Source organism: Plecotus auritus, assembly GCF_963455305.1.
Source record: "Plecotus auritus genome assembly, chromosome: 6".
Taxonomy (NCBI): Eukaryota; Metazoa; Chordata; class Mammalia; order Chiroptera; family Vespertilionidae; genus Plecotus; species Plecotus auritus.
The window spans coordinates 175,586,780-175,610,061 of record NC_137773.1 but is presented as its reverse complement, the minus strand read 5'-3'; the positions used below and the strand labels follow the sequence as shown (position 1 = coordinate 175,610,061).

At 59.7% G+C, this 23,282-nt stretch overlaps 1 protein-coding gene across 1 annotated transcript; it reads left to right on the top strand.

Moving 5' to 3' along the window:
* The first annotated feature begins 720 nt into the window (after positions 1-720).
* On the top strand, positions 721-19,480 carry SUMF1 (sulfatase modifying factor 1). The gene is made up of 9 exons (XM_080677021.1): positions 721-995; positions 2,604-2,777; positions 6,701-6,775; positions 8,770-8,852; positions 11,285-11,407; positions 12,303-12,417; positions 13,666-13,779; positions 14,531-14,590; positions 18,481-19,480. Exons 1-9 carry the CDS (start codon positions 726-728, stop codon positions 18,589-18,591), a joined length of 1,125 nt encoding a protein of 374 aa, XP_080533147.1. The 5' UTR covers positions 721-725; the 3' UTR covers positions 18,592-19,480.
* Positions 19,481-23,282: the final 3,802 nt, after the last annotated feature.

The window sequence follows — 23,282 nt, the reverse complement described above, 5'->3', positions numbered from 1 at the left end:
TGAAGATGGGGCGTCACAGCCTAAATGTCTGCATGAGCTGCATACTGCCAGGCAGGCAGCAAGCTTCTGCTGGGACAAAGGCCCTGCCCTCCAGGGTCGGTCTAACAAATGTTCTAAGCACTGTTATCTGAGGAATGTTGATGTTCAGATGTTGTCTTTTCACAGTCTGAAGGTTTTTATTCTTTCGATCATTCATTCGGTCATTCAACAAATATTTGTGGAGCATGTATGCATACCTCGCCTTGTTGTAGGCTCGGAGGATATAGCATTGAATGCTAAAATGCTGTACCTGCCCCCATAGAGAGATATGAGACCCAGTGCGGCGGGGTTTAAATCTCATTTTTGACCTTGGGCAAGTCACTTAATTGCTCTGCGTACCCAATATTACAGGGTCGTTGTGAGGGCTAAATGAACTTTCAAAGAGTGAAGTGCTTATCGTGGTGCCTGGCCCATGGCGAGTGCTAAGTAAATTTGATCACAATTTTTTCAGCCAAGAAATAATAACGGGGCGCATAGTCTGTGGAAGGCCAGGAGGATTTTTGTGGGGTTTTGTCATGTTTCTACGTCAGCAGAGCCCAGGAGGAGCGTGGCCAAAATGAAGGGGCTGGAGAGAGGTGGCGAGCAGGTAGGAAAGTCACGTCCAAGGCGCGTCAGCCCGCGGGACCGGCCCCTTTAAGGAGGGCGGAGCCACGTGACCCACAAAATCACGTGGCGCACGGGACAACATGGCTGCGCCCGCGCTGGGGTCGGCCGGTGGGCGCCGCGCCGCGCTCGGGCTGGTGGTCCTGCTGCCGATGCTCGCGCTGCCGGGCGGGGCGGCGGCGGGCGCGGAGGTCGGGACGGGCGCTGGCACGGCGTCCCTCGCTGGCTCGTGCGGCTGCGGCGCCCCCCAGCGGCCCGGGGTCCCCGGCAGCGCGGCGGCCGCGCACCGCTACTCTCGGGAGGCGAACGCGCCAGGCCCGGGTTCTGCCCCGCGGCCTCCCGCGCCTGCCAAGGTGCTCTCTCGATCCCGGGCGGCGTGTGGGGTCCACGGTTCTGCGGGCAGGAGCAGGCGGGGGGCGGGGAAAGGTGGCCGCCACACCCACGTCGTTCCTCCAGGTCGGGCTCCAGGCGGCGTCCTCGCTGCTCCGGGTCTGCGCGCAGCTTCGGGGGATTTACTTGGAGGCCAGCTGCCCCTCATCCTCCCCACCCCCTGTTTCCCGCCCCTTTCCCTGTCTCAGTAAGGAATACTCAGAATTTTAAGTCACGGGGTTGGGGTCTAAGGGCTGGTTCCTCCCTCGTGGACTGAAGGAATCCGGCCTCCGCGTCCCTGACTTGATCGCCCGCTGGTGGGTCGGATCTTGCAGAAGCCTGCGGGCCAGGACCTGCTGTCCCGGTGTCCCCGGCACTGCAGCGCGTGGGCAGGGCAGGGCTCGTCAACAGCAGCCGCTCTCTTGGCCGGTTCACGGCTGATGAGCACTGAGGTTGTTTATCTTTCTGTTACAAACAGAGCTGTCAGAAACCGCATCCGGGACAGGAGCCTGGCTTTGCAGGAAGTTCGGCAGAGCTTCAGGGTGTGGGGAATGGATGAGTGAGTGGAGGGTCGAGAGCTCTTAGGAGCAAGGAGTGTGAGGCCAGACAGGAAGGCCAATGGTGAGGCAACTGCAGTGTCTGGGGTTAAAGGAGCGGGGAGGTCCTAACCGGTTTGGCTCAGTGGAAAGAGGGTCGGCCTGCGGACTGAAAGGTCCCAGGTTCGATTCCGGTCAAGGGCCTGGTTGTGGGCACATCCCCCCAGTAAGGGGTGTGTAGGAGGCAGCGGGTTGATGTTTCTAACTCTCTATCCCTCTCCCTCCTCTCTGTAAAAAAATCAATAAGATATATTAAAGGCGGGGGGAGGCCGGAGGGATGGAGGTTTGGGAGACCCAGCAGGACTGGTGACCTCTGTTGTTGGGATCAGGGGACGGGAGTCGTCAAGCCTGATTTCTGAAGACAAGTAATAGGACATTTATGACCCACATGTCTTAAGTGAACATAGTTCCGTGTTCATTGGGACACGCAGGCACGGAATTGAAGGCAGCCGCTAGCGAAGACAGTGGGTGGGAATACGAAGCAGGAACCCGTGGTTGTTGATAATGGGAACCAAGGAGTTGCAATTAGGAAATAATTGGGACAAGGGCATGGGGACGAGACATGGCCCCTTAGGCTCTTTAGATTTTCCATCCCAGCGACTTAAGACATTTCCATTCTCATGGGAGGCCCACACTCATGCCGTGGGTTTTTAAAGACATTACGTCTGGCATTTTTACATTTGCTTTTAACAATAATTCAAAAGAAACTAGAGGGTGCTGAAGGATAAAAGCCCACACATGTTGAAGTGGAATGCTCTCCATGACTCTGCACTCCAGTCATTGGCCGGCTGGGGCTGTAGCCAGACCCGCTTCCACGGCAGACCCTCGCGTTTATGTGTAGAGCTTTGACCAAAGAAACCCCTTTTCTAAAGAGTTTGCGTTGGTTGTGACTGGTCCTTCCGTTTCCTCGGTGTACTGGACAGTGATTTCCGCCTGTGGGGTTTGCTCCATCCGGGGTGGTCACTGTGTGCCGGGCGCCTTCCCCCCACACTGCAGATGGTCTCCATCCCCGCCGGCGTGTTTACGATGGGCACGGATGACCCTCAGATCAAGCAGGACGGGGAGGCACCCGCCAGGAGAGTCACCGTGGATGCCTTCTACATGGACGCCTACGAAGTCAGTAACGCGGACTTCGAGAGGTTCGTGAACGCCACCGGCTACCTGACCGAGGTAACGGGTCAGGGTGGGGAGGGACAGCTTGCTCCCACCACATTTCCTGTGGGCCCAGCCCTGTGCCAAGCACTTTGCATACATAGCGTCTAATTTAATTCTAGCAACTCCGTGCGGTAGGTCACCTTTTAGGTAGCAAGCTGAGTGGCTTGCCCTGAGTCGCAGGCTGGTTGGTGGGGAGCTGCGATGCCAGCGTGGCCCGTGTGGCCCGGGGCCTGTGCCCTTTGCTGTTCTGTATCGTGTTAGTGCTTCAATATGCCTGGCAGTGCCACTGCCCACTGGGCCTTTGGGGATAACGGGCCACATGTAAAGGCCACTTTTCCCGCTCAGGAAATTGCATTTTGGTTTTTTCCAGAAACCTGTTTCCCAAGAGACAGGTGCTGAAAGGCAGCTTTGCGTTTTCCTGGTTGTGTTCCAATGCCTGTGACTCGTAGGCGACCCCGTGGTAGGCAGGGCCGGCCGCCTGCTGTGGTCTCTGGACCAGGAAGCCAGGTTCTGAGCGGGTGTGTCCTGACTGGAGGAGGGACGGAGGCTGTCCAGTGCAGGGTTACTGTGAGTGTCTCAATTGTGCTGGTCCTATAAGCTGCTGTTTTTCCTGCTCTCTCAGCACCGGACGCCACCCCAGCCCTCCGTGTGTGCAGTCCCTGTCTTTTTTTCTCTCCTTAATTAAAAATAACTTGACAGCGAAGCAGCGTGCAGGTTCGGCTTCCCGTTGCTCTGTTTCTTGGGCATTCCCTACAATGGGCAGAGCGCTTGTGTCTTTCCCTGCCTCTTGGTGGAAGCAGAGACCCCGTTCTCCCGTGTCCTGAGGATGCTCTCGCCAGGTTCATCAACAGTCCGATGAAGTTAGCAGGCGACTCCCAGGGACGGAAGCTTAGTCCAGGGTTCTCCGTGAAGATGGGAGGCGCAGAATTTAGGGCAGCCAGAACCCCGGATGGGGAAGTTACACCTGCGTTTTTCCTACCCTCTAACTGGGATCTCGCATTTCCTTCAGTTATGGGGCAGACAACCAACCTCAGTAGTAGTAGCACCTGTGATTCTGTCGCGCACAGAAAGCAGACACTGTGTCTCATTGTTGCTGTTACAGACATCGTGTCATGGTTCGCTTTCGTCCCCTCCTTAGAAATGATGACCATTGTACCTGCCACGGGATTGTATTTAATATATTAATACAGAGCACATATGTACTCCTGTGGCGCAAATTTGATGAAGACTCTGATAGAACTAGTTTCTTGGTAATCGTGTTGATTTTACTTTATCCACTCAAACATGTCATCCTGAGAAGGGGTCCTGTCAGCTTCCCTCTGCCCGAGGGGTCCAGATGCAAGGACGGCTAAGGACTGTTCTGGACGCAGCGCCTCCTGGTTTGGCCACGTCACAGTTTCTTTGTCCCCCCACTTCGCTTCCCAGCCCCCCTCCTGCTCTCGTGGCTGCTCTTGCTTCTTTTCCTGGACGACTCGCCCCTCTTTCTCAGCGCAGGGGCCCGTGTTTCCCCCTTCCTGGAGTTTCCTGGCCCCGCGCCCGCCCCTGTTGTGTGTGGCTGGCTGCCTCTCATCCGTGAGTCATCTCGGCTTACACGTCCCCTCGGAGGCCCCTCTGCTCAGTCCGCGGAAGGAGCCTTTCTCGCTCCTCTTTGCCTTACAAGGTCAAGTCAAGTCGTCACTATTTTCTTGCTTTCTTCACTTGGCTTGGTTTTTGTCTGTGCCCCCATGTGAGCATGATGAGGGCGGGGCCACGCCTCTAATACTGACCTTGAGCTCTGTCATCCAGTCCAAAGCTGGCACCTGGTGGGCGTTCCACAGGTGTTGGGTGAAGGCTTAGGTATGCAGGCACTGGTAGGTGTTGGATAGGTGTTGGGTGAAGGCTTAGGTACGCAGGCACCTGGTGGGTGTTGGATAGGTGTTGGGTGAAGGCTTAGGTACGCAGGCACCTGGTGGGTGTTGGATAGGTGTTGGGTGAAGGCTTAGGTACGCAGGCATTGGTAGGTGTTGGATAGGTGTTGGATGAAGGTTTAGGTACGCAGGCACTGGTAGGTGTTGGATAGGTGTTGGGTGAAGGCTTAGGTACGCAGGCACTGGTAGGTGTTGGGTGAAGGCTTAGGTACACAGGCACTGGTAGGTGTTGGATAGGTGTTGGGTGAAGGCTTAGGTACGCAGGCACTGGTAGGTGTTGGATAGGTGTTGGGTGAAGGCTTAGGTACGCAGGCACCTGGTGGGTGTTGGATAGGTGTTGGGTGAAGGCTTAGGTACGCAGGCACCTGGTGGGTGTTGGATAGGTGTTGGGTGAAGGCTTAGGTACGCAGGCACCTGGTGGGTGTTGGATAGGTGTTGGGTGAAGGCTTAGGTACGCAGGCCCTGGTAGGTGTTGGATAGGTGTTGGGTGAAGGCTTAGGTACGCAGGCACTGGTAGGTGTTGGATAGGTGTTGGATAGGTGTTGGGTGAAGGCTTAGGTACGCAGGCACCTGGTGGGTGTTGGATAGGTGTTGGGTGAAGGCTTAGGTACACAGGCACTGGTAGGTGTTGGATAGGTGTTGGATGAAGGCTTAGGTACGCAGGCACTGGTAGGTGTTGGATAGGTGTTGGGTGAAGGCTTAGGTACGCAGGCACTGGTAGGTGTTGGATAGGTGTTGGGTGAAGGCTTAGGTACACAGGTACTGCTAGGTGTTGGATAGGTGTTGGGTGAAGGCTTAGGTACGCAGGCACTGGTAGGTGTTGGATAGGTGTTGGGTGAAGGCTTAGGTACGCAGGCACTGGTAGGTGTTGGATAGGTGTTGGATGAAGGTTTAGGTACGCAGGCCCTGGTAGGTGTTGGGTAGGTGTTGGGTGAAGGCTTAGGTACGCAGGCACCTGGTAGGTGTTGATGAAGGTTTAGGTGCGCAGGCTTATTGGGACCACAGAACCCAGGAGGAAGAGTGGGGGTTAAGAAAAGGTGATGGGAAGAGTCCTTTAGGAGAAGGAGTTCGAGGTACTCGTCAGGCCTGAAATGCAGGGACAGGGACCCAGGAGGCAGGCGATGTCTCGTGAGGACAGGACTGGCCTGGGGTAGAGATGTGAGAGGCATTGCGTGCTTTCCTTCATTAAAGCGATGACCTTGGGAGTTTGTCCCTCTGAACGTGGTGGGTCCCAGAGTGTGGTCTCCTGGACAGAGACCGGCAGCTGACCTGTTCTCGTGCAGGTTCCTGGCCTCACCCAGACCTCCAGAGCCAGTCTTTGTAACAAGCCGGCCTGGCCTTCTCGACGGCACGGAGCCCGAGAGGCTGTGGGGACAGAGCGCAGGGCCGGGCAGGGCCTGGGAGCCGCGGTGTTGGGGCTGGAGGAAGAGCCTGTGTGTTCAGGAGATAAGCAGGAAGAGTGGGAACGGAGGAGCAAACCCGGGATTCGAGGGTCACGAAGAGCCAGGCCGGTGTGTGCCTGCAGAGAGGGTCACGTGCACGGAGTGAGCGGGTGGATGAGGACCCAGACAGCGGTGGTAACTACGCATCGTTAAATATGGACTCCATCCGTGCTTGGCCCTTGTCGGCACAGTGGACACCTCCGTGGGTTAGAATGTGCCAGGGCGTTAGCAAAGTGCCCTTTAATGCTCTCAGCTGGATCTGGGAAGAACAAGGACGGGTTGATGGTGAAATCACACATGAAAAGGGGCCAGTATGTCGTAAACCACCTGAAATACTGCGGGTTGGCTTTCCGCCACCAGGAGCAGTTACCTTCCCAAAGCCAACCTCCCCGGCGGCATTCGTATCAGCCGCAGAGCCTGACGGGATGGGCTCTGAGTGACAGTCACCTGCAGGTAGGAAGCCAGGTGCTTCAGGCCATTCCTGTTTCCCCTGGGAAGTCAGGCGAGACCTCAGTGTACTGGACCAGAGAAATGGCCCGTGTGGCACGCGTGACCACAGCCCTCCCGGGTCCTGTCCCTTTTCCCGCAGGCCGAGAAGTTCGGCGACTCCTTCGTCTTCGAAGGCCTGCTGAGCGAGCAGGTGAAGGCCAGCATCCAGCAGGCAGTGAGTACCTGAGCGGCTCTCGCGTGTCAGCGGCCCCGCCGTGGCCCCGGCTGTCCAGCAGCCAGCGGCCGTCCTGGGGCGGTGAGCGGCGCTGCCCTGAGCCCGCGCACAGGGGCTTCGCAGCTCTTGGCCTTGGAGCGCCCTGCGGTTCGTGCCTGCTCGTGTCTGCCATCTCGCGGGTCTGTGCTTTGCCGTCTCCTAGGGATGGACGTGAGCGTGGCTCCCTCTGGTTGAAGGGTTGCTCTCTGGCTGAAATGCGGTCTGTTTTAGAGATGCCCATGTTCTGCCAGGGCTGTGCTGCCCTGAGCACTGGGCACAGAGGTCCCTCCCTGGCCTCAGCCTCCAAGTCCAGGGATGCAGCAGCACAGACCCGGCACCCAGTGTACTGTGTTTCTTTCACCTGATTGATGATTATTTCCTATCAAATATGTTAGAAACAAAACGGATAGCACATGCATCCTCTGTTAAAAAGATTCAGAAGCATAAGAGTGTCCGGCACCCCTGGCGCCACAGTGACAGCTGAGACAGTCTCAGCGGGGACGCCGCAGGCAGGCGCTGCGGAGGGGGCGGCGAGGACGGGGCTCCGGGAAGCGAGTGGATCGGCTGTCAGGGAGGGCCTGGGGGAGAAGGAGGCCCTGGAGGAGGGAGCCTTGCAGGCGGGCAGGGATGCGTTGGGATCACCTGAGGCCAAGCACCTGGCAGGGCCTGCCTGGCCCCAGCTCAGACCAGACCTTCGCCGTGTGTGGTCAGCTCGGCTTGCCCTGGGACATCCACCCGAAATGCCCTCTGTCTCACATGCCAGACTTAGGTTCCTCCACCTGCTGGTTCTGATGGCTCCCGTGCCTGCCTCTCCTGAGTTTATCTCCCTTACATGATGTGGGGGTCGGTCCAAGTGCCCGTCCCTTTGCCAGGTCTGCCCGGGACGGGGCGCTGTGGCCCTCAGGCCACTGAGGGAGTCCTTGTCAGGCTTGAAGGCACCGGGGATCCTCTGTGGGAGCGCGTGGTGTTGAAAGCTGCCGGCTCCGACCTGGCATGACCCGTCCAGGTGGGAGAGCGCGCCTGGGCCTGGGGTGAGGCGGGGTCACAGTGAGCTGCTCGGGAGGCCCGGGCTGGCCGATTGGATGAGATAAGCAGGGAGCCCGTGCCACGGCCGTGTCTTGTGTCTGCCTTTGAAAAGAGCAGTTGTCGCCTGACCTGGGAGTCGCTGTGTGGCGTCTGCCCAGGAAGCAGGAAGCGCGATAGCCCTGGAGGCGAGGGCCCGATGGGACAGGATAACGGGGCCTGCCGCGTCCCAGAGGCGCAGCTCTGAACCCTGTTCACGTGTCCTCGGGTGCCCTTTCCAGTCCCCGGCCCTCTGGGTCTGACTTGGGGGAAGAAATAACATCGGCCTGACATCGCTCCCTCCAAACCTCGGCGAGGGTCCACCCAGGAGCAGGCGGCGTGCCCAGGGCACAGCGGCTCTAAGAAATGGGTTCTTAGCGTGGATGGGCCAACACTCGAACCCATCTAGCGTGGATGGGCCTTTCCACCTGGCCACAGCCTTCCCGGAGCGGAGGAGGCAGCCTCAGCGCCGGGGTGTGTGTGTGTGTGTGTGTGTGTGTGTGTGTGTGTGTGTGCAGGTGGCACGCTAGGTCCACCACAGACCCGTGTGAAACATGGGCCAGGCCGAGTCTCTCCCTACACAAGGGCCCCAGTCAGAGACTCTGTAAAGTTGGGGTTTGTCCAGGAGAGGTCAGCAGGGCGGGGAGGGCTGGGAGCCATGGCAACCTCAGGAACAGGTGTGTGGTCATGATGTCTGCGGGGGCTGCGGCGGGCAGTGCTGACCCCGCGTGCTGTACGGTCTGAGCGACTCCGCTGTGGAGATGCATTCACTCAGAGTCTTCATTCCCGTGCCCGGGGAGGCGCTGTTGGCATGGAGACCGCGGCGCGTTGGGGCGCGTGCTGAGCCGTTCCTGCGGCCTCGCTGCTCACCTGGCTCCTCCCGTTGCTTTGAGGTGGCGGCTGCTCCCTGGTGGTTACCTGTGAAAGGCGCCAGCTGGCGGCACCCAGAGGGGCCCGACTCGACTGTCCTGCACAGGTGAGGGCTGCTCCCCACGACGCGTTTCGGTCCCGGCAGAGCCTGCTGCTGCGAGGCCGTGTGCAGCTCACCTGCCGGGGCAGGCGGGCGGGCGGGGGACTCGGACTGGCTTGTGGGGACGAAGCGGCAGGCAATAGCATGTTCTGTGCGGACCCAGACACTGCAGCTCTCAGGAGGCTCTGAGGTGGCCTCCCTCCTCCCTCACGCGTCCTGCAAAAGGCGCCCCCTTGGACGGGCCAGCCACCCGCCTCACGCTGCCCGCGGCTCCTCTCCGAGGGGGCGGTGGGAGCACTGTCTGCGGAGGAGCAGTGTCCGGCCAGGTGGCCGCTGTGCACGCTCAGCCTTGGCTCAGGGCTCCTGTCTCCCCCCCCCCCCTCGTCTGGGGCTGACACACTTTGGAGCCACCAGCTGACTGAAACCCGCGAGCGGGGCGCCAGCACGTCTCGGGGCTCGGAGGTAATTATCTCCGCAGAAGTGGAGCAGGCTGAGCCCAGGGCGGGTCTGGGTCAGGGTGGCAGCTCGAGGCCAAGGACACTGCTCCCGTGGCCCACATTCCTGGTGATTGCCCGCGTGGCCGGGGCCGGGCGTACGTGGAGCTCGCATGGGGCGTAGCCCCTGGACGAGGGGCAGGAGGCCTTCGGAGCCCGGGGTGGCAGCCTCCACAGGGGACAGCTGGGAGGCACAAGCACGCAGGACCTGGGTCTCTCAGGGTGACTGCCCGCTGAGCCCCCAGGAAGCATCCGTCTTGAACTTAACAGTAGAAGAAAGAGCTGAGGGAGAAAGAAACCCACAGGGGATGGGTTTTACCCAGAATCCATCCTCTGAGAAGAGGGCATCTCTCTCTCTCTCTTTTTTTTAAATCTTTTTATTGATTTCAGAGGGAGAGAGAGATAGAAGCATCAATGATGAGAGAGAATCATGGTCGGCTGCTTCCTGCACGCCCCACACTGGGGATTGAACCCGCAACCCAGGCACGTGCCCTGACCGGGAATCGAACCGTGACCTCCTGGTTCCTAGGTCGACGCTCAACCGCTGAGCCACGCTGGCCGGTGAAAAGTGCATCTCTTACCAGCTCCACGTGCAGTGACTGGCACTAATGGGCACTCAGCAAGCATTTGTTGAAGAATGGGGTCGGGGTATGTTCCCGCAGGGAGTTAGGGATGTACAGGGAGTTAGGGATGTACAGGGAGTCAGGGATGTACAGGGAGTCAGGGATGTACAGGGAGTCAGGGATGTACAGGGGGTCAGGGATGTACAGGGGGTCAGGGATGTACAGGGGGTCAGGGATGTACAGGGGGTCAGGGATGTACAGGGGGTCAGGGATGTACAGGGGGTCAGGGATGTACAGGGGGTCAGGGATGTACAGGGGGTCAGGGATGTACAGGGGGTCAGGGATGTACAGGGGGTCAGGGATGTACAGGGGGTCAGGGATGTACAGGGGGTCAGGGATGTACAGGGGGTCAGGGATGTACAGGGGGTCAGGGATGTACGGGGAGTCAGAGATGTACGGGGAGTCAGGGATGTACGGGGAGTCAGGGATGTACGGGGGGTTAGGGATGTACGGGGGGTTAGGGATGTACGGGGGGTTAGGGATGCACGGGGGGTCAGGGATGCACAGGGAGTCAGGGATGCACAGGGAGTCAGGGATGCACAGGGAGTCAGGGATGCACAGGGAGTCAGGGATGTACAGGGAGTCAGGGATGTACAGGGAGTTAGGGATGTACAGGGAGTTAGGGATGCACAGGAATTGACTAGGAGTGCGCAGGCCACTCGAAACAGCGCCCAGGAGTGTCTGTGTCCCTGTCTTCTCAGACTTCCTTCCCTTTGACCCTCTGCACCCTTAGAAAATACAAGGACTTGGACTCCAGAGTGGGGCAGCCAGCTGCTGCCCTGCAGCAGACACAGGGAGAGCAGGTGTGGCGGGCTGGGGTCCTAGTGCCCAGGATAGGCCTGTGGGAGGGGCGGGTGGGTGGTGGAGCTAAGACTATGTGGGCCCATGGAGTCCCGGCCAATCCCGCAGGGGATCGGGGTACACAGACCCACAGGATTGCTGCAGAGGCTGGAATGGCTGGGCCTCATGCCCCTGCCCTGGCTAGCACTTGGTGGCTCTGAGCTGGCTCAGGCAGCTGTGGGAACCCTAACGGGGCTGAGAGCACCCTGCAGTGGGAGCACCCCTTCCTTAGAGGGGGGCTGGGTGTCTCTCCACACCCACCGTCCAAGTGAGGCTCCGTGGGGTCCGGGCGAGCCCGCACAGTGAAGAAATGATCGTACTTCTAAGAGGAAGCTGGGAGCTGGGGAGTCAGAACCCCATGGGGTGGGGGCCGGCTTGCTTGGGGACCAGGACCGTGTCAGTGTCGGGCGCGGAGGGGACTGGGCTTTGCTGAGCTGGTCTGTGCCCTGCAGTTCACTCCCTCCTCGCTCGCCGTCCCCAGGCCAGACCACCCGGTCCTGCATGTCTCCTGGAACGACGCGGCGGCCTACTGCGCGTGGGCCGGGAAGCGCCTGCCCACGGAGGCCGAGTGGGAGTACAGCTGCCGGGGGGGCCTGCACGACAGGTATGGCCCGTCTTGCCCAAACAGGTGCTGGCTTCTTCCAGGTCTGGGACTGGTTCTGGTTCGAGAGCCGCTCTCCACCCAGGCTTCCGTCCCGGGCTTGCCTCGTGCCCCCGAAGTTGCTGCGACGTGACCCGTGGTCAGCAGGTGTGGGGCGGGCGGCTCCTGCGTCCATGGCGCCCGCAGGCAGGGCTGGTGTGGCACTGGCCTCCCAGGGCTCGTGGCCGCGGCCGCCAGCGTTTCTTACTCGGGCTTCTCTGGAAGCAGCATTTCTCTGCTGCAGGAGCCGAGAGCCGTGAAACTCGCTGTGGGAAAGGCTCCTAGAGCCGCGAGGCCGCTCTAAAGCGTGCGGCCACGGTGCCGGTGTTGCCCTGGGGTCCAGCCCGGGTCCCCTCCCAGCCTCCCGCGGGTCCCCTAGGTCCAGGGGGCTTCCAGGGAGCACCCAGGCAGACAGGTGTGGGACCTGGATGCGAACTAGCTGTGCGGAAGTTACAAAACCCTGAGTAGAAGCTTTGCTCATTTTTGTACATTTAGGATTTAAAATCATGTCGCTCACTCAGAGCACGTGAACGGTGTTCCCTTTCACTGCATCCCTGCTGGCCACGTGGCCGGCTGAGGCCTGTGGGCTGGCTGACACCCGTGGGCTGGGCTGAGGCCTGTGGGCTGGCTGACACCCGTGGGCTGGGCTGAGGCCTGTGGGGCACCTGATCCTGGTGACCGGGCTGAGGCCTGTGGGGCACCTGATCCTGGTGACCGGGCTGAGGCCTGTGGGGCACCTGATCCTGGTGGCCGGGCTGAGGCCTGTGGGGCACCTGGTGCCGGTGGCCGGCTGAGGCCTGTGGACCGGCTGACACCCGTTGGCCAGGCTGACGGCTGACGCCTGCATCTCTCCCGGCAGACTCTTCCCCTGGGGCAACAAACTGCAGCCGAGGGGCCAGCACTATGCCAACCTCTGGCAGGGCGAGTTTCCTGTGACCAACACCGGCGAGGATGGCTTCCGAGGCACCGCGCCTGTGAGTAGCGAGGCTTCGGACGAGGCGGCAGCTCCGGGGACCAGAGACGAGGGATGGGTGACCACCTCGCTCCTCTGCCCCATGTGCCGCCCCGCGTCCAGCCACTGTGCACACAGCAAATGCCAGGACCAACCAGGCAGTGTTTTTATAACGTCTTTCCTTTCTGATTCGGTGATAGTTGCTGTAGAAACTTTGGGAAACAAGAGGAGTATAAGGGAGAAAATTCCAAGGCTGGAATTCTGCCCCTCAGGCCCTGTTGGCGTGTGGTGCGTCCCGCCCATTTCGGCTCGCGACGCTGAGGACGGTGGTCAGTGGCGCTGGCTGCGGGGACAGAGCTGGCGTGGGGACTCAGTGCTGAGACACTGTAGCCGGCACAGCTCAGCTCTGAGGACAGGCTCCCATTGGGTCTAATGTGGTGGTTCTGCTCAGCTTCTGAAGGTGTAACATGCTCCCCTCACCTCTCCCCCCTGTCAGATACAGGTCTGACTTATGATCAGTACTAGTCTCTCCGTTAGGAATAACTGTGCTGGCCTCCCTCCAGGGGACTATGTATAAACTCTCCTTCGGTTTCTGAATTCCCTGGAGAGCTCAAGCCGGAAAATAGCTCTTTTATTTTTATTTGTACGCTGGCCACATTGTATTTGCTGGGATAAAAATTAGTGTTCAGACTTGGAAGTTACAGTGCCTAGTCCAGCTGTGGGCAAACTACGGCCCGCGGGCCAGATCCGGCCCGTTCGGCTGTTCTCTCCGGCCCGCAGAGCCGAAAGAGCAGAGGATTCTCTTGCTCTCCCCTCCGCTCCTTTACTTTGAATTTATATTAGTTCACACAAACACTCCATCTATGCTTTTGTTCCGGCCCTCCGGTCCAGTTTAAGAACCCATTGTGGCCCTCGAGTCAGAAAGTTTGCCCATCCCTGGCTAGTGCGTTTCTGCTCACAGAGGTTTCTTTTTGGTTTGTTTGGGTTTTTTTTTTTTGTTTTTTTTTTATTGATTTCAGAGAGGAAGGGAGAGGGAGAGAGATAGAAACATCAATGATGAGAGAGAATCATTGATCGGCCGCCTCCTGCACACCCCCTACTGGGGATTGAGCCTGCAACCCCGGCATGTGCCCTGGATCGGAATCAAACCTGGGACCCTTCAGTCCACAGGCCGACGCTCTATCCACTGAGCCAGACCAGCCAGGGCGACACACAGTGGTCTCTCAGCGAGGTGAGTAGCATGACTGCGGTTTCCCTTGTGTGTCTTCAGGTTGATGCCTTTCCTCCCAACGGCTACGGCTTGTACAATATAGTGGGGAACGCGTGGGAGTGGACGGCAGACTGGTGGACCGTGCACCATTCTGCTGAGGAGGCGCTTAACCCGGTGAGTATATCCCAGCAGGCCTGGCCGCTGGGCAGGGGCCCCCGTGGTTCTGAGGGGGTTCTGGTGCTCTCGCGTGAGTCCCGGGGTTTCCCCAGGGGGACGCTCAGTCCGTCTCTGATCTCACCTGGCAGCATGTGTGCCCGGGAGCGTCGACCTAGGAAACAGGAGGTCAAGGTTAGGGCACTTGCCCAGGTTGCGGGCTTGGTTCCCAGTAGGGGGCGTACAGAGACAGCCAATCAATGATTCTCTCTTATCATTGATGTTTCTATTTCTCTCTCTCCCTTCCTCTCTGAAATCAATAAAAGTATATTTAAAAAATAAGTACGTAGATAAATAAATAAGTAAAATAAAAAGCAAATTCCTTCCTTCGGTCAGCAAAAGGTTTATTAGAGTTGCACAGTAGGCTGTGAAGATCTAATTCAGAGAGGCCGCCGGCTGGTGGAGCAGGCCAGTTAGGGTGCGGGTGACTGCAGATCAGGGGGAGCGGGGTCACGGGGGTGGTGTCCGGGTGACATGGGGTGCCGCAGCAGCATCCCAGTCATCGAGGTGACAAGTGCTGTGGGTTGAGAGGTGGGGCTGGGCCTTAGGGCATGGTGGGGATTTGGGGGGGTGCAGGGGTGCAGGCGCAAGGCCCTGGCTGGAGTGCACGTGGGGTGTAGGCCACCCTGAGGGAGCTGGTGAGACTGAACATACTCCGTCCAGTGAGAGGCAGCCGGCTCTCTGGACTCAGGAGCTCTCCTCTCCTCCGCAGAAGGGGCCCCCCTCCGGGAAGGACCGGGTGAAGAAAGGTGGCTCCTACATGTGCCATAAGGTGAGTGGAGTCCGAGCCCTGTGGGGTGTCTCATGGCAGGTGCACGCGTCCATTGTGAACATCAGCCCATGACGCCCCCCTGCTCCTGCCAATGCAGACCTGACCCCATGGATCCCGAGCAACGTCGTAATCCCCTCTGGTCTGGGCGTGGGCGTGGGGAGCAGTGGCACCGGAAGCAGAGGCTGTGAACGACCTGCTGTCAGCCAGGTCCCATGTGTGGCGTCTGGACCTTTGAGAGACCTGTGGCCCCGTGAACTGGGGAGGGGGGGGCGGGGCTCTTCCAGCAGGAAAGCCTGAGCACAGCCCTGTGAATCGGGATGCGTGTGCATCTGCGTTCTCGGAGGAGATGAGGTGGAGGTCAGAGGGGGCTGATGGACCGTGTGGAAGCTCTGGTGCTCTGGGTGCGGAGCGGCTCTGATATGAGCGGTGCCTGGGGAGGGGAGTGGCTGCCCGGGGCTGAGCCTCAGGTTGGAGCTGGCGGCTCGGTCCAGCGGAGTGCCCGGGGTGTTCCGAGTAGCCATTGTAAGGACTCTGGGCGTACAGGTTAAGATGGGGGCTCTGGAATTAGATCTGGGTTGAAGTTCTGTCACTGCTCCTTGCTAGTCTGTGCCCTTGGAACCTGACCTTTCTAGCCTCACTTGTCACATTTGTAAAATGCACGTCATAGTGGCACCTACTGTAGGGTCCTTACGAGGAATGAATGGACCCACATATGTGAGCACGTGATACAGGGCCTCGCTCGTGGTCGCGACTCTGTAAGAGCTGGCTGCTGCCAACCCCACCACCCTTCGCCATCTCTGTTGTAATGAGGTCGTTTCCCCTTCTGAATGCGGGTCCCACTGCCGAATTCCTAGCTCCTAAGGCAGAGCCCTGGAAATGGCTCTCAGCATAGGTGGGAGCCAGGCAGAGGTGGAGCCATGTACTCCACTTTGAATAGGGACACCTTGCTGAGACGGGGCCGTCCTTGGCTGGGCCGGGGCCAGTGTGCAGTGTGCATGGCTGAGTGAGTGCTGCTGATTCCTTGCAGCTTCCCTCGGAGGAGGGGGCACAGAGAGCCAGGCACGTGGCCTCCACGGCTGTCATCTGCCGCCACCCCTTCCCGGCTGGGGGCCTGGGCACACTCAGCATCCCCGTGCCTCAGTTTCCCTTCAGGCGTGCAAGTCAGACCCTCGTAACACTGACCCCCGGTGCTCGGGAGGGTGAAGTGAGGTAACACGTGTGGCGTTCTCAGGACGGTTCCAGCAGCAGCGTGTGTCCTGATGAATGTGGGCGGTTCATCCCGTGGGACCTTCTGCTCGGCCCGGCCCCAGTGTGGAGGCAACCTCCCTCCCCCCACCCCCTGCCTGACGCCAGGCTCCTGCTGTCTGTGGCCAGAGCGACGCGGGGAACCCCCGACCTGGCTGCTGTGGTTTTCTGTGATGGTTTTATTTATAATGACCTACAGTTACCTGAAAGCTTCCTTTATCCCTGAGAGTCCTCCTCTCGCCGAAGCCACGCTGCCGCCCGCTTGGCTTCAGGGCCCAAAGGGAGCGGGCCGCAATCTTCAGTGGATTGTTCCCGAGCCCGGGCCCCGTTCTCAGCAGGACACTGAGGCCCGTTTCACAGGAATTGGCCCCTCTGATGAAATGGCTCACACGGTCCTTCTCCTCCTCTGTTCTTAATTAATAAAATGACCCATATTCCAGCCACTGAGAGCTACCATCAAGAACCATTCCTGGCGCTGAAAGTAGACTTGGGGAAAGAGCAGCGAGGACACTTAAAATCAGGCCACTTCCGCTTTGGTTCCTGCTCCTCCTCGGAAGGAATGCACTGTGCGGGAGTGAGCGCTCCTGAGCGCGCCTGAAGGGAACCCGGTGTCCTGCACGGGAGTGAGCGCTCCTGAGCCCGCCTGAAGGGAACCCGGTGTCCTGCATGGGAGTGGGCGCTCCCTGAGCGTGCCTGAAGGGAACCCGGTGTCCTGCGTGGGAGTGGGCGCTCCCTGAGCGTGCCTGAAGGGAACCCGGTGTCCTGCACGGGAGTGGGCGCTCCCTGAGCGTGCCTGAAGGGAACCCGGTGTCCTGCACGGGAGTGAGCGCTCCCTGAGCCCGCCTGAAGGGAACCCGGTGTCCTGCATGGGAGTGGGCGCTCCCTGAGCGTGCCTGAAGGGAACCCGGTGTCCTGCATGGGAGTGGGCGCTCCCTGAGCGTGCCTGAAGGGAACCCGGTGTCCTGCATGGGAGTGGGCGCTCCCTGAGCCCGCCTGAAGGGAACCCGGTGTCCTGCATGGGAGTGGGCGCTCCCTGAGCGTGCCTGAAGGGAACCCGGTGTCCTGCGCGGGAGTGAGCGCTCCCTGAGCGTGCCTGAAGGGAACCCGGTGTCCTGCGCGGGAGTGGGCGCTCCCTGAGCGTGCCTGAAGGGAACCGGGTGTCCTGCGCGGGATTGGGCGCTCCCTGAGCCTGCCTGAAGGGAACCCGGTGTCCTGCATGGGAGTGGGCGCACATGAAGGGAACCCGGTGTCCTGCGCGGGAGTGGGCGCTCCCTGAGCGTGCCTGAAGGGAACCCGGTGTCCTGCGCGGGAGTGGGCGCTCCCTGAGCGTGCCTGAAGGGAACCCGGTGTCCTGCATGGGAGTGGGCGCTCCCTGAGCGTGCCTGAAGGGAACCCGGTGTCCTGCGCGGGAGTGGGCGCTCCCTGAGCGTGCCTGAAGGGAACCCGGTGTCCTGCATGGGAGTGAGCGCTCCCTGAGCGTGCCTGAAGGGAACCCGGTGTCCTGCGCGGGAGTGGGCGCTCCCTGAGCCCGCCTGAAGGGAACCTGGTGTCCTGCGTGGGAGTGGGCGCTCTCTGAGCGCGCCTGAAGGGAACCCGGTGTCTTGCGTGGGAGTGGGTGCTCCCTGAGCGTGCCTGAAGGGAACCCGGTGTCCTGCGCGGGCCCTGGCCCCCAGCTCCCTTGCAGCAACACAGACTGGGCGCTGTTCTGCACAGTCATTTAGTTCAGGGGAGATTTTTTCTTTTTTTCAAATCTATTTTTATTGACTTCAGAGAGGTTTGGGGGCTGCTCTGACCTAAGAAAGGACCGGCCCTTTTGTTTGTCCCTGATTTTAAGCTTTTTGTTTTACAAACAGAACATTTCCATTGCATTAAAAATTAGAAAGCAAAAAGCAGCATGGAAGTGAAAATAGCATCCTCTGCTTCCTGAAGAAAACAACCGGTCCCTGTTCTACCCACCTTTTTGGTGACTTGTATTTTCTTCTTCCCACGTGGATTATTCCGTATGTCCCGGGCGTCACACGCTGTGGTAACCCTCCTGCCCTGGGTGTCGTGGTCTGTCTCCCACCGTCTCAGGTCCCAGCCTGTGCTGGACGTCCCATCCCACCCACGTCCGATACCCAGAGCTCCCGCACCCGCCATCCTGCCCGCCGGCTGTGACGGCCCCGCCTGACCAGTCCCGGGGCTGAGACGAGCCTTTACTGCCAGACTTTGCACGTTCCTGTCTTCAGAGCACGCCGGGACTTTGCCCACCTCTGGTCCCATTCACACACACCCGGCCCTTGACTACACTCTGCCACTATTTCCAGCAAAGCCTGCAGACTCTGAGCGCGTCCACACGGCTCAGCGTGGGAGACAGAGCCCGCCCGAGGGGACCGAGGTCATACTGTGGGCGTGGGAACCCCAGGCCTTTCTCCGCATTCGCCATTCCTAGGTCGAGATCGCACCACAAGCAGTGCTGTGCCCTGCCGTTCTCGTGTAACACTCCGTCTCGACTCTGCCCTGGTCATTAAATAGCACGTAAAGACACGGGGTGCAGTGGCTGCCCGCCAGCCTCCGGTGGTAACCATGGCTCGTCCATTCACTTTTTACTGTTCAGAGCGCTCACCCTGACATCTTCTTGTTGCTCAAACTCTCTCCTCCTGCAGTCTTACTGCTACAGGTACCGCTGTGCGGCCCGAAGCCAGAACACCCCCGACAGCTCCGCCTCCAACCTGGGATTCCGCTGCGCCGCCGACCACCTGCCCATCACCAGCTGAGCCCAGAGCCGCCCCAGGCCCAGGAGAAGGCGTGTCCAACCCACGCTCGGCCTCCCTGGGCAGGACGGGCCACCCGTGTACAGACATCCGGGGTGGGGCGGACCCGCCAACTGCCAAAGGAACCGCCTATGAGACCAAATCGCTGACCTGCACCCGCACGTGACCGTCGGTGCTGGTTCGGGACCATTGCCATGTTTCCCTTTGGGGGACAGCTAAAGTGTGTGTGTGTGTGGGTGGTGGTGGTGGGGGAGCCTGGAGCGAGGCTTCGGGGGCTGTGCTCTCCCCAGGCACTGTCTGGGGTTAGACCCCAGGTCCACAGTGACCGTCGGCCAGGGAGGGGGTGCTGGGGCCTCTGAGGCTCCCCAGTTCTACACGTCAGAGTCGAGAGTGATTTCACAGGGGCGTGTATGACAGGTCATTTCTGAGCTGCTCCCCATGTGTGACCTTGCGTAATTCTAATCATGTAAAGTAAGAGTTCTCTTAGGCTTCTTGGGGGGTGGGGGGGTGGCCTGAGTCTTATAGTCACTTGCACTTTGTTTTTCAAGGACAAGAGCGTCGTTCACGCTGTTATGACGACTCCCATGGGCCATGACTGTGGGTTTAAGGTCAGCTTTCTGGACAGGCAGGAAGTCTGTGGGTGACTCTACTGAGCTTTATCTTTAACATTAAGTGCCTTTGGTTCGGGGGGCAGTCACAGCCCTAGCCCCCCTCCCCAAAGCCTTCTGTGGGTGTGGGATGTGTGCCAAATGAAGAAGCCTGCTGAACCCAGACGCAGGAGCGGAGGCGCGAGAGCGGGGGACTGCCTTCAGGGCCCGCTGGCTGTGGGGTCGATGCCTGAACTAGCGCCACGTGGAATAAACTATGTGCCGAGTCCGCCTTCACACCCATGGCTCCTTTCTCTTCCCTCCTGTTTTCTTTTAAAGAAATGACTGGGCAGGGATGGGTTTGTTTGCTGGAAAACGTCCCTGTCTCATCTACTCCACGACTGGTGTGTGGGCCACCCGTGGGAATTTATTCCACAGAGCGGGCTGTCCCGCCAGGGGCCTCGCGGGACCTTGTTTCTCGGCCCCCAGGAGGGGGGCACATCCAGGGGCTGCCTGGGCTGGTGGTCCTGGAACCTTCACGCTGCAGTGACGCTTCCACGCAGGGCCCTCGTCAGGACCCATCCGATCCCACGCAGACCCGCAGATGGTCCTACCCGTCACTGGAAAGAAACGGCTCCCTTTCTTTTGGTTGTTCAGAAAGTCAGGGGAGACTCAGCCAACACACGATCGCTACTATTTTTTTTAAGTACACTTTTATTGATTTCAGAGAGGAAAGGAGAGGGAGAGAGACACATCAGTAATGGGAGAGAATCATTGATCGGCTGCCTCCTGCACGCCCCACACTGGGGATTGAGCCCGCAACCCGGGCATGTGCCCTTGACCGGGAATCGAATCGTGACCTCCTGGTGCATGGGTCGATGCTGAACCACTGAGCCACACCAGCCGGGCTCGATCGCTACTTTGTGTCCAGACTCCTACAGCCACTGCCTTCTGCTCCTCCACACTTCCTGAGCTGTAAGTCTGTGCACACAATGTTTCCTACAAACTTTCACCAAGTGGTGACTCCTTCCAAGCAAAACAAACAAAGCATTTGCCTAATTGAAAACTAATGTGGGGAGGAAGGTAGTTATTCTCCAAGCCTCCACTTGCCAAGTGCAGTTCTGACTGGTTCTGTCCCACCTGCTTATGTTTTGCCTGGTAATATTCTGCTGTGTCTATTTTGGATCCCTCTCCTTTCACATTACTGCTCTATAGCATAAATATTTGGGGGGTGTTTTGGCTTAGTCTTTAGAATCGCATTTTTAGCCGCAGCATAATGTGAGGAAGCATTTAAGATAAGATGCTAGCAAGCCCTTCCTGCCTACCGAGGGCACCCGGCTGCAGACCGCTGACCCCACGCACCGAGGGGCCTGCGCGTGACAATGAGCAGACAAGATGCGGTGCGCGAACTTCAGCTTCGATGTCATAGACCTTCTGCAAACCCCGCCTTCTGCAGGTTACACGTAAACAACAGGACGTAGGGGCAAACGGCTGGGCAGACACTCAGACCCTAAGGAACTGGGGAACCGGAGCCGGGACGAAAAGCAGACCATTCTAGGAAGCCTGTCGCTCACTCACATGTCTCACGGCATCGTAGCCAGCGACCAGCCCGTGGTCCTGGCCAGCCTCATGCCCTGGGCCCTTCCTTCTCCAGATGCAAGTCTTGTTCATCCTCACCCGAGAATATTTTTCCATTGGTTTTTATTTTTCAATATATTTTTATTAATTTCAGAAAGGAAGGGAGAGAAATAGAAACATCAATGACAAAAGAGAATCATGGATTGGCTGCCTCCTGCCTGCCCCCCACTGGGGACCAAGCCCCTGACCCGGGCATGTGCCCTGATCAGGAATCAAACCGTGAGCTCCTGGTTCATAGGTCAATCCTCAACCACTGAGCCACACCAGCCGGGCTCCATTGGCTTATTTTGGAGAGAGGGAGGGAGAGCAAAATGTGAGATGCATTGATTGGCTGCCTCCCCTATGCATCCAGCCCAGGCTCGGGGGAGTGAGCCGGCAACCCAGGTACGTGCCCTGGACCAGGAATCCAAGCCTGATCCGCCAGTACGCAGGCCAGCACGCTAACCATGGAGCTCAGCAGCCAGGCCCGATGTAAGTCTTGAAGGCATTCGCTTTCCATGGGGAGCCGTGGCGCCAAAAGCACAGCGGGTTGCTTGTAGACCTCCTTATCAATCAGTTTTTGAGGGGACGCGGTGTCTGTCTGCGGCCCGCCTGTTGGGTTTGTTTTGTCGGGTTCTCACACAGTAGGTCCTCCGGTTACGTCGGAGATCCGCTCCTACGGCGACGTAATAAGCACCCGCGTCACTCACGTGGAGCACAGATGCAGCAGGAATGAAACAGTAGAAAGAATTTAGAAGGAAGATAACAATTGCTGACCTTTACTTGTGATAAATAAATAACGAACATAAAGCACATATGTACATACGTCAAAATGACGGAACTTTTTTTAAAAAATAAATAAATGGGAGATGGCGAGGTAACCACGCAATGTCTGCCCGATGTAACCCGAGGACTGTCTGTAGTGGGTCCCCGCTTCTAACGCCATTTCCCGCCCCGGGAAGCGTGGAGGGCATGTGGAGTTTGGTTCCCCAGTTGCCGCGGCCCGAGGCCTGGACTGTGTTACTTTATGGCCGGGTGTTGGCCTGGCGCCCGTGGGAACTGAAGGCGGCAGCGATGGGCCAGGTAGGATGTCCAAGGGCGAGGGAGGCTCGGCTTGCTCAGGGGCCTGGCCTCACCTGGAAGTGCCCCCCCCCCCCGCCCCCCTCCACCCCAGGCACAGGCCCGCAGCGTGGCCGCCCCTCACCCACGTTGGTGCGCATACCACCCGGGGCAGGTCGGCACCGCACAGCAGCAGCGCGGTGTCGGCTGCTGCGTCATCCATCACTACAGCTTCGTCCCGGCAGGGAACGCGCCCTGGGGCCTGGGCGGCCCTGAGCGCCGAGGACGGGGCCTTTGCTGTTTCCCAGGCACCGCCCCGGCCATGATGCGCCGCAGGGGAGGCGCCGTCCCTCCGCTCACCCGCCTGTGAGGCCCTTGGACCGAGTCGCACTGGTTTTGCGGTTCAGCCAGACCACGGCCGTGTAGGGCGGGCCGTCCAGGGGGTGGGCAGCGGGAGAGTGAGTGAGCGGCCTCCATCGGACTCCCCGCCCCCCCACGGGCCTGCTGAGAGGCTGGCCTCCGCCATGGCCGCAGGGTCGCAGGGAGGGCTCCGCCCAGCGCTGGAAGTGGGGGACTGCGCCTCTGGGCCTGGGCCAGGCCTGCAAACCCCCCGTTTTCCTGCGGAGGAAATGGAAGGCCGACCGGCAACCAGCAACGTTCCCCACAGGCCCCTTGGCCCCTCCTGCGGGGAAACCTGAGCAGCTCCGGCGGGGGCGGGGGGGGGGGGCGCGGGGGGACTCCAGGGACCAGCGGGAGAGAGAAGCGTCCTGGTCAGGTGGCTCCCATAAGAGGGTCACCTGCGTGCTTCCTGCTTGTGAGGAGGGGCCCTTGGAGTCGCTCTTTTGAAGTGGCAGGTGGGTTGACCCCTTAGACGGGTGCAGACACCAGGTGGGCATCCCCCCCGCCCCTCCAAAGCCATGAGACTGAGTCTGTTGACGTCCAGCTCCCGGAGGGCTCGGCCTGCGTAGTGCGGCGACCAGCGGGGCCCCGTCTGCAGAGTGGCAGGCAGAGCAGGCCTCCCAGGGACGCTGGGTGCCCACCTGGCCCCAGAGCCCTCGCTCAGCCCCCCACTGACCCTGCTGAAGGGGACCAGGTGTGGTTCCCCCAGCCCAGCTGCCTGCCTTGGGAGGCGGCAGACGATGTCGCCCTCTGCTGGCCGGTTCCTGTCACTGCAGACGGTAGAGCCGTCCCTGCCGCCAGCCAGTGCCCCCGGGGCCAGCCCAGCACACCCTTCCCCTGTCACAGCCAGAGCCAGGCCTGCGCTCCCTTCGTCCGGGATGGAGCGGAGCTGGGCCGGGAATCGGGACGGGCTCTGCCGCTGATGTGTGTGGCCCCATCTCACGAACCCGGGGGCTCCGGGCCCTCTGTGCATGGACCACTGTGGCTGTGTCACCGTATTGCCCGCAGACAGGTGGCAGAGATAGCTGAAGA